Source organism: Alligator sinensis, unplaced genomic scaffold, assembly GCF_000455745.1.
Source record: "Alligator sinensis unplaced genomic scaffold, ASM45574v1 scaffold982_1, whole genome shotgun sequence".
In the NCBI taxonomy this organism is placed as follows: Eukaryota; Metazoa; Chordata; order Crocodylia; family Alligatoridae; genus Alligator; species Alligator sinensis.
This window is the reverse complement of record NW_005842470.1, coordinates 781,985-792,142: the sequence shown is the minus strand read 5'-3', so window position 1 is coordinate 792,142 and position 10,158 is coordinate 781,985. Positions and strand designations below refer to the sequence as shown.

Genomic DNA, 10,158 nt, shown 5'->3' with positions numbered 1-10,158 from the left:
CCCCCCCCGGTTGGCAGGATCCCCCACATGTGCCCCCTGACTAAGGTGGCACCAGTCGCCCATGCAATGAACCTTGTCTGCTGATGTCCTAAGATAAACACTGCTACAACCAAACCCCCAAAAGAGGTCCTTAAGGCTAGGGACAGACATAGGTTCAGCCTGAGCTTGAACTGATTTAATTGTTGCAGGTTAGTGTAACCTGCCTAGGCTGAATGGGTTTGTAACTGTACAGACATACCCTCTGGACTGAGAAAATGCAGGCACGTGCTTGCAGTGGCTCATACTAGATGCCAGGGTGTGGCAGAGCAGCCCTCCTTTCTCTTCCATAGTGCTGAGCTGAGGCAGGGGGCATGGACAGGCCCCAGCAGGACACTCTGATTAGGGATGGGCGTAAAACCCCACCCTGCCTGCTCCATCCTGGCTTCGCCCTGCTCACTGCTCAAGAGGTGGGAGTATTGCCAGACCCTGCAGCTGCTGATACTGAGCTTTTCAATCTGCATCTCCCTGCTTCTTCAGACTGTTAAAAATGACCTGGTTTTCAGGCGCCTTTCTTTGTCCCTTCTTGAAGACTGACAGATTGCACCCAGTTTATCAGCCCGTCAAGCCTTCATTAGTTTCAAGCTCTTCTTATCTGCAGGGTGCATTTGCATTTGCAAGCCACTAGCTGACTTCCTTTATTCCAGTGAAATTGGAGACCCACACAGACATCTTTCAGCATTTGCTAGCATGGCCAGATGCTGGGATCCCTGCCGTGGGAGAGGGGTAGGAGGCGGGGAATCCCTATTTGAGCAGTCATCGGGGAGGGAGGTAAGGTGGGGAGGGAACCCTGGCAGCTGCTGTGGTCCCTCAGCCAGCTGGAGCTGTGACTAGTGCTCTGGCTAGGAAGGAGAAGGGCAAGGCCACCCCTGCTCCAGCAAATAGTCCTACCCAGCCCAGAGAGCATGCTGGGATGCTAGGGGACTCTGGTTTAATTTAAACTAGGGAGGGGCCTGGGACACATTACATAAACTGGTTTAACCCAAATCAGTTAATGATTTACTGATCTGAGCTACATTCAACCAGGTTTATCTTAAACCAGTTTGAAGATGGCTGAAACTAGTTTATGTGCACTGAACATCTGTTCTGTTACAGGTTTAAACCAGTTTCTGATCACTTTAAACTGGTTTGTGTGTAATGTCTGCCCTAGCCTAAGTGTAGGAAGACTGTCTCTCATCTTTCTTATTGAAAGTAGAAATCCTAGGTGGTGGCCTCTTACTACTGTTCCTTATAGCTGACTGAATCTATCTGAAAGCCAGTATCTTACTTTATTTTGCCATTTGCTAAAACTGTGGGGATTTGGAAGTCTATATGGTGAGAGAGAAACCTGCCGTGGAGTGTTGCAGTACTCTTGGTGAGCAGGTTTCAAGAAGGAAGTGAGTAGTTACAACTCTAGGCTTTGTAGCTACTCACCTACCCTACATGTTTTACAAGTACCATGTATTAAACATGCCTTAATTAAAGAGGAGTAACTGTATGGCTCAAACTACAGGTTCCATTGGGGCACTAAATTGACAATATTACTGAATGGATTGTAAACAGCAAGTGCAGTGTAAGAATAATAGATGATTTTTATAGCAATCTAAAAAATGTATCTACAAAGTGAACTCCATAGGGGTAGGTTGTCCAGCATATTTAGTAATCGAATGCCCCTTGAATAATAAGTTGGTAATAGTGAGGCAGTGCTCATGTATAGCTCACTAAACCATGACCTGACTGGTATTAACATACTACATCTGTAGAATAAAGAAGTGTCTAGAAAGACCTTGCTGTGTTGCACTGTGCAGAATTCCTGTTAATATAAGGGTAAGTGTCAATGGTCAGTTCCTAACATGCTCCCTCTTCCTTTCAGCAGCTTTCATTTCTTCGGATTCAAATCTCTAGTGATAAAGGTAGTCTGTTACTAATGACTGTTTCATGCTCAGCCCCAGTGGGGCCACAGATGTTTGCACTTCCATTTTTTAAAATTATTTTTCTTATAAAGGCATAAGATCTCACCCGACCACCTGCAACTTCACTTGGCATATCATTCCTTGTTTAGTGATCAGCATGGATTTTGCTACTGCAAAGATAAAGCAAGGTTTTACTATCGGGTATTTACAGGTGCTCCCAGACTTTTATTGTGCCAAGAAGAAGGAATGCTTTTTCAGGGAAGAAGGTTATTTCATTTAGATTTGCAGCTATTGCCTGAGATTTCTCATGGAAAAGGACCCAGCAACATCTAGTCTAGACTACCCTCTCCCCCACCACTTTTGCTATTTAACCACCATTAACTCCCCCACATCCAGTCTATTCTCCCTATGTGACATGCTGATTGAAGGCTAAATCTGCCCTGATAGATCATCTTTTTTTCTTTTTTTTGGCAGTTTTCTTAGTTGCTCTAGTGAAAGGTATCATCTCTGAACCAAGAGTTCTAGTTTTTTGCATTTCTTTTTGTCTCAGACCAACATGGCTATCAAATATATCCCTGGTTGATTTATGGAATTTTCAATCCCCGTCCGTGTTGGAATAACTATCCCAATGCTGGCACATTCAAACTCTTGACAGCTTGTCTAAATCTTACTCTTTTATACTTGGTTCTATTTGTGCTGGGTGTAATTTGAGTGAAGTGAGATAACAAAAGCACTAAGACTAACTATTTTTGGCCTTGGCAGAGCCTTAAAGCTAATAAGCAGAGTGCAGTTTGAGTAAGCCATGAGCTAGCTTTTTATAGACAGTAGATGTTTTAAAAATCCTTCTATTAGGGTCATGCCTTGATTCATTCACTTAATTCTAGAATTAAATGTCATGTTTGTCTCATAGGCAGGAAAGGTTCTTTGGGTGAATCCGATATCTTTTATTAGACCAACTTAAATAGCTGGAAAACAATTATTAAGCAAGCTTTTGGGTTCAAAAACTTTGTCAAGCTAAGGAAGTTTCAGCAGTTGGTGTGTGCTTTTTCTGGATGGAATGAAAAGTAAAGAAGCCAGCAGCTGGTCTGGTGTGCATACAAGGCAGGTAGTCAGTGAAAATGTAGATTGAGGAGTCAATGGGTGAGAGACAGGCGGGGGGGTGGCAGGGGAAGAGAGAGAGAAGGGGGATGAATAGTGGAGAGAGACCTGGAGTCAGTTGCCAGGCAGATTATAATGTGTCATAAATCCAGTGTCTATGTTTAGTCCATGATCTCTAGTATCCAGGAGGAGTTTGATGAAATGGAACTCATAGGCTTGTCTCTCGGAAGTGTTGTATAAGTTTCCCTTGAGGATCAGGACTGAGAGATTGGAGAGAGAGTGGCCCTCCTGTGATAAATGTGCCCCCACCGGTAATTGGGTATTTCTGTCTTTGATGGATTTCCGGTGTCGTTCATTCTGGTGCGCAGTTGTTGTCTGGTCTCTCCTACATATTTTCCACCAGGGCATTTGGTGCATTGGATGAGATATATTACATTTCTGGAGGTGCAGCTGTAAGATCTTGGGATGCTGATGGCTCTGTTGTGGGGTGTAGTAATAGTGGGGGTGGTGGAGATGTGGGGGCAGGTTTTGCATTTCTTGTCTTGGCACGGTCTGGATCCTTTGGGTGTGTTCTGGGCTTGAGGAAGTTTGCTTCTGATGAGGAGGTTGGCGAGGTTTGGTGCTTGTTTGAAAGCTAGGATGGGTGGCTCTGGGAAGATCTTTTTAAGAATAGGGTCTCTTTCTAGTATGGGTTGCAATTTTTTGAGGTACAGGTTTGTCTGTACAGGTTCGAGGGAGGGGTGATACGTCATAACCAGCAGCGTGAGATTTGTGGGGGGGTTTCTTCTGTACTGCAGCAGTTCTTCACGTGGTATCCGGTTGGCTCTTTCAAACGTGAGATCTATCTTTCTGGAGGAGTGTCCTTGTTGGGTGAAAGCCTTTTTAAAATTGGTGAGGTGGCAATCCCGGGTGCTCTCTTCAGTGCAAATTCGGTGGTATCTGAGGGCTTAGCTGTATATCACAGCTTTTTTGGTGTATTTAGGGTGATTGCTGGTTCTGTGCAGATATGTATGTTGGTCTGTGGGTTTCTTGTATAACGTGGTCTGTATTTTATCATTCTGGATACTGATCATTGTGTCTAAAAAGGAGATGTTGGTGCTGGGGTATTCTAGAGAAAGTTGGATGGAGGGATGGTGATTTTGAATTTCTGATGGAACTTAATCAGAGATTGTATGTTTGCAGTCCAAATGATGAAGATGTCATCAATATATCTTAAGTATAACAGGGGTTTGATGGTGCAGTTCTTGAGGAAATCTTCCAGGTAGCTCATAAAAAGGTTGGCATACTGTGCGGCCACTTTGGTGCCCATAGCTGTTCCCATCATCTGGAGGAAGTGTTGACTATTAAAAGTGAAATTGTTGTGTGTGAGGATGAAGTGTATAAGGTCAGTAATATCTTTGGGTCTGTATTCTGAGTTTGTAATCCGGTTCCTGTAGATATGCAACGCAGGCTTGGATGCCATCCTGGTGTGGGATGTTGGTATATAGGCTGGTAACGTCCATGGTGGCTAGGAGGGTGCTGCTAGGAAGGTGGTCTATGTTTTTAAGTTTCCGTAGAAAGTCTGTAGTGTCTTGGACAAAACTGGCTCTTTGGGTGATGAGCGGTTTTAGGATTGATTCAACGAAACCTGATAATTCCTCATTTAGGTTCCCATGGTTGGATATGATAGATCTGCCAGGGTTCCCTTGTTTGTGGATTTTAGGGAGCATGTAAAAAGTCCCCGGGTTAGGTAGCGGGGGGATCAAGGTCTGTAGTTTTTCTTGTAGTCTTGGTGGAAATGATTTGACGGTATTGTTGAGTTCCTTGGTGAAAAGGGGAGTAGGATCTTCTTGTAGTTCTTTGTAGTTGGTGGTGTCAGAGAGCTGCCTGTTGGCTTCCTTTACGTAGTCTTCACGGTTTGGATGACTATGGCTCCTCTTTTACCTTCTGGTTTTATTACTATTTGGTGGTTAGAGATTCTATGGCCTTTTTCTCTTGTAGAGAAAGGTTGTTATGGTGGTGTGTATTGCTGATTTATTTCATTGTTCATTCTCTCCCTGAAGCGGTCAAGGTTAGGGTTTCATCCACTATGAGGTGTCCAATCTGATTTTTTTTGGGGGGGGTTTGGCATTGATCTTTTCCTGAATGTTGTCAGAGGATGAGTTGTTGTTGGGAGTGGGTTCAGTTTGGTCATGGAAATATTCCTTGAGGCGGAGGCGTTGGAAGAATTCTTCTAGTTCTCCACGTTGAAGTATTTTATTAGGGTATTTTTCTGGGCAGAAATTTAGGCCTTTAGAAAGGACAGATTTTTTCAGTTGTGGTAAGCGTGTGTGTGTAGAGAGAGAGTGATAATATTTGTGGGTTGGTTGCTGCTTTAAGTTCTATCAAGTCTGAGGTTGGAATGTCGTAAGGTGTTGGTGGTGTTCCTCTGATGGTTGTTTTGTGGCTGGGGAGCTTGTTCTTGGAGTAATTTGTTCCATTTCTTCTTTTTATATAGGATCAATGTTGTAGAAAGTTTTTCATAGTCTCTTTGTATCCACTGTATATTGTTAGGGAAGATGATTGTCTCAGTCTGTCTCAAAATAAAATCTCTTTTCCAGAGAGAATATATTAAAGGCCCATTTGGGAAGGCAACTAACAAAAATAAGATTTTGCTGTAATAACAAAGGCTTTCAGAACTCAGTTGATGATTGCAATAAAGAAAACCACATCATTTAATTTTAAAATGGAGGGCTATTGAGTGCATGTTGTGTCCCAATCTAATAACCTTAAAAATTACCTTGGGGACATCAATCTTGTATTTTGATTTTTTTTCATAGTGCTAAATATGGGGCTGTAATGACATGCATGTAATGATATGCACTAGTATTCCAAAACTCCAGCTTGGTTCATGACTCGTTATTCTGGGTTCTATAGGAAGATGTGCTTCCTGCCGCAAACAGCACAAGTCTTTTAAAAAAATGAGTGCATATCCTCCACCTTTTCCCAAGACCCTATTTTAATAAATGACCACTACTAATTATTGCTCTGAATACATAACTTGGTCACTTCCTGCCCTCCTTCCCCCCCACCCCACAAACTGTTTGTATGGGAATGATGGGTGTATATCAGTTTCCTTTTGTATGGAGAAAATTGCTGTGTTTTGCACCCTTGGGTTAAGTACAGATGGTTAAAAAGCCTGAGGCTGAATCAATTCAGTTTTTGCAGGTTAGTCTAAGATGCAGAGATTAAACTGGGGAACAACTACACAGACATTCACTTCTGATTGTGGAAATGCAGCCACTTGCCTGGAGTGGCTCAGGCCAGGAGCTGGGGTGGGGAGGGGGGCTCTAGAGCACACTCCCTGGCACATAGCCAACAGGAGTTGTGTGTTCACTTCCTCTTCATGCTGCCCCTGAGGTCTCTGGGATGTTCAGTCCAGAATCACAACAGCAGGACTCTGTAGCGTTGCTCATCACTTCCTCTTCCTGCTTCCAGTTCCCTCTGGGATTTGTAGTCCACTGTTGCAGTCAGCAGTAAGGTTTGTTTGTTTGTTTTTAGCAGGGCATTGCAGGCTAGCTTTCTACTCGGGGGGGGGGGAGTTTAACTCTCCTCCCTTATCCCAGACCCCAGCTGGGGTTTGCCTGGGGGGGGGAGGGGCAGTCCCTGCCTCTTTCTCCTCACCCTCTCCCTGGCTTCTACCAACCCTTATCTGCTGGTGCAGAGAGCACAGCCCAGCTCAGGGCTGGAAAGCATACTGGGATGCTGGGGGGATCTGATTTAACTTAAACCAGGAAGGGGCCTGGGACAGAATTTTTTCATAAACTGGTTTTACCCAGGTTGGTTAAGTCTGATAAACCCAGTTGAATGCAGTATCTTAAACCAGTTTCAGCCATTTTGAAACTGGTTTATGTGCACTGAACTTCTGTTCTGTTCCAGATTTAAATCAGTTTTTGGTTACTTAAATTGGTTTATGTGCAACTTTTGTCCTTAGCTTTCAAGTGTGCTAGAATCTTGGGTTCTGACAACTACAAGATGAAGCCTTTGACTTAGCTACGCTGGATTGCTGTCTGTTGTCTCTGTATGAAATGAGTTATCGACTTGATCTGGCTCATGGTAGACAAATTGGTTGCTTTTGAAGAATGAAGTTCAGCATGAAGGCTGTCTATCCCCTTGAGCTGGGTTGAGGTAAAAAAAAAAAAAAAAAAAAAGTGACAGAAATGGCTGGTGCCCATATTGTGACTATTCAGTTGGCGAAGTACAAGGCATTAGACTGGCAATCAGTTGATTTCCTTGGTCTTGCAAACAGAAATTCTTCCTGTCTTCTGATTTTGACTTAAGACCAGTGAGACCTAGTCTCTTGATCTTAAGTGAAGTACTGCATGTGGCTGCATTGTTACTGTCCACATATTTGTTGGAAATATATTCTTTGTTCTGAGTAAGTGATATCTAGTGACTTATTTATTTTAAGGTGCCTCATCGCCAGATATGGAGCCCAACTATGGGGGAGGCTTACTAGATATGGTTAAAGGAGGAGCAGGGAGACTCTTCAGCAACTTGAAGGATAACCTGAAGGACACCTTAAAAGATACTTCTTCTAAAGTCATGCAGTCTGTTGCCAGGTACAGTAAAACTAACCATCACTTTACACAGCTGAAATGAACACCATAGCATTGGGTGTTGCTTGGAAACTCTTATTTGTGGCTGGTATTGGACAAAATGTCTAGATAACCAGGTACAAGATCACCTTTTCTGACTGAGTTGGTCCTATTATTAAATATTTGGTCTCGGGGAGCCTGAGGTCATTAAAATAAAACTTGTGCATTCATCCTTGAAGTCGCATCAACCTCAAATTTGGATAAGACCTTTTCTATCAAGATCTTGACATCTCTCTCTTGCCCTTCTGCAGTCCCACTTTTGAGCCACACCTAGACCTTTGTTCTCTTCCATCTGTTATCACATAAAGCAACCACCTCTCCTAACACTTCTGTTTACTTAGCTGCTGCTGTTCCTATCTTTGACTATTGGTTTAAAGATAATTCTGAGGATTTGTTTCAAGCTGTTGCCGTTTATCAGTTGAACCTCACACTACACAGTGGTGCTCACTAACTGTTTTTGTAGTCTTTCAATGTGGCCATGTTATACAGAATGCAGGTGTGGAAGGAACTGACTCTACAAGTGACCTAAATTTCTATTAGATGTTGCATTCAAGGCAGTTTTCTTGGAGGAGAGGAGGCTCCTTTGGAAAGTGTGTGATAGACTTGGGACACACAAATACAGAAAGGAGAGGCTCCACCAGGCCATTCTTAGTGAGAGTTTTGTGTAGAGACTTGACTTTAGAGCATGCAATTAGTTTGTCTTTTAACATTTGTTCTTTCCTAATAATAAATCTTTCCTCACAAAGATTCACTGTCATCTTACCTTCTGTAATCGCTCATCTTCTGTATCTAGGTATATACATTAACACCTCTCTCTCTCTCCTACTTTCTTTCCTTTAGTTACACCAAGGGAGAGCTAGATATTTCTTATGTTACCTCAAGAATCATTGGTAAGTGTTGGTTATTGGTGTGAAATAAAATCATGGTGTTTCTCACACCAGGGTTCAGGAATTAGATCATAACATGGTCACAGACTGTATTCATTCTTGCTTTTCTCTTTCTCATTGGCAGTTATGTCCTTTCCTGCTGAAGGCGTTGAACTAGGATTCAGAAATCATATCGAAGATGTACGGACGTTCTTGGATTCAAGACATCCTGACCACTATACCGTGTTCAATTTGTCACCGAAGTCTTATCGTAGTGCCAAGTTTCATAATAGAGTAAGTGCACGTGTATGTAGTGAGGGGAAGCTGGGATGCTTATTCAGTATTAAAGTGGATTTTCCCTCGCTCCCCCCCCTCCCTTAGAGAATGAATTTCAAAAAGAAAAATAGTGTGGTTTAATCTATGGCATTTTTGCTATCTAATCCCATCCCCTGTAGTGCTACTCTTTATGTTGGCTCATTCGCTTCTTCAGTATTTGCAAGGAAGAAAAGCAGCCAGCATATCTGGAAACTAACTACTTTAAAGGCTACAAGTTTTGCCTTGATTATTTTTGGTGTTGGATTTGCTTGTTTGTTTTTTGGGAGGTGGGTAGGGGGGAGAAGGAAGAGAGCAATGACCATAGGGTCCATTGTATTAGTTCTTTCCTGACAGTCTCCCAAAGAAGCTGGGAACAGCTTAGAGATGAAATCCAAATACAGATTTAATCATGAAAGCAAATATCATAGACCCCAACATTTCACATTCTTTGGTGCTGCCTGAGGATTAGTCAAACAACAAAAAAGTGGGCTGCTGGCCCCTGCCTTTTCAAATCATTTGAACGTGCACAGTTTGAACACGGTTGCACTTGGTAAGGTAGCACTCTAAGCAAATAAAATGCTGCATAACATGTACTTAATAACCTAATTACAGACCAGCAGGCAGATATATAATTACAGACAAAGTAAGTGCATAATTATGGACTGCTTGAAATGCATATTATAAGAACTGAAAAGCCATTACTATTTACGATCTGTTGCATTGAGGCTTAGAAGATGTTTAGTTTGAGGGTCATTGGTCATATTGACATTAATTGCCTCTCATAGAATGGCAAAACACAATTGGGACTAATTGCACGTGCAGTTTGCTGGCTGTGTGGGTTTTATTTTTTTTTTAAAGCGTGATGCAAAAGCATCTGGGGGATCCATTTTAGTTTGCATGATTACAATATAAATAATAGTCTAGTAGACACTTGCCATACTTCATGACGCAAGCACTCAATGAGCACTTGCGTTGACAAATCTGAATAATTATTCCGCCAGATGTAGTCTTAAATAAGACTTTGTAGCAGACCGTAAAAGTAGCAACATAGACCAAACTGGTTGCTTAAGATTGAAAACAAATGTTTACAGGGATGGTTTTGTGATTTTTTTTTTTTTTTTTTTTCCTCTATAGATGCATATACAGTTGATACTTCATATAAGTGGCCCTGACTCTGGCCAAAAAATACATCTTTAAAAAATATATATATTTTACACCCATCTGCATCCCCCACTCCCTGTCTTTTAAACTGAAGGGGAATGCTGGCTGATTTCAGTTCGGCATTCTACTGCAAAGATTGTTCTTCAGACAATTATGGGATTTTTGAGCCCGTGC

The 10,158-nt window shown here is 42.3% G+C and overlaps 1 protein-coding gene across 4 annotated transcripts in view; it reads left to right on the top strand.

Moving 5' to 3' along the window:
• Positions 1-10,158, top strand: part of DNAJC6 (DnaJ heat shock protein family (Hsp40) member C6) — a 102,911-nt gene that overhangs the window by 60,967 nt on the left and 31,786 nt on the right. For 3 of the 4 annotated variants that reach the window (XM_025212541.1, XM_006030876.3, XM_025212539.1), the window contains 3 exons: positions 7,456-7,606; positions 8,483-8,532; positions 8,654-8,802. In XM_025212541.1, coding sequence (XP_025068326.1) covers positions 7,473-7,606; positions 8,483-8,532; positions 8,654-8,802 — 333 coding nt within the window. In that variant the 5' untranslated portion in view covers positions 7,456-7,472. Of the gene's footprint in view, positions 1-6,936; positions 7,173-7,455; positions 7,607-8,482; positions 8,533-8,653; positions 8,803-10,158 lie in introns of those variants that run through there. The other variant, XM_025212540.1, reaches the window with a different exon arrangement.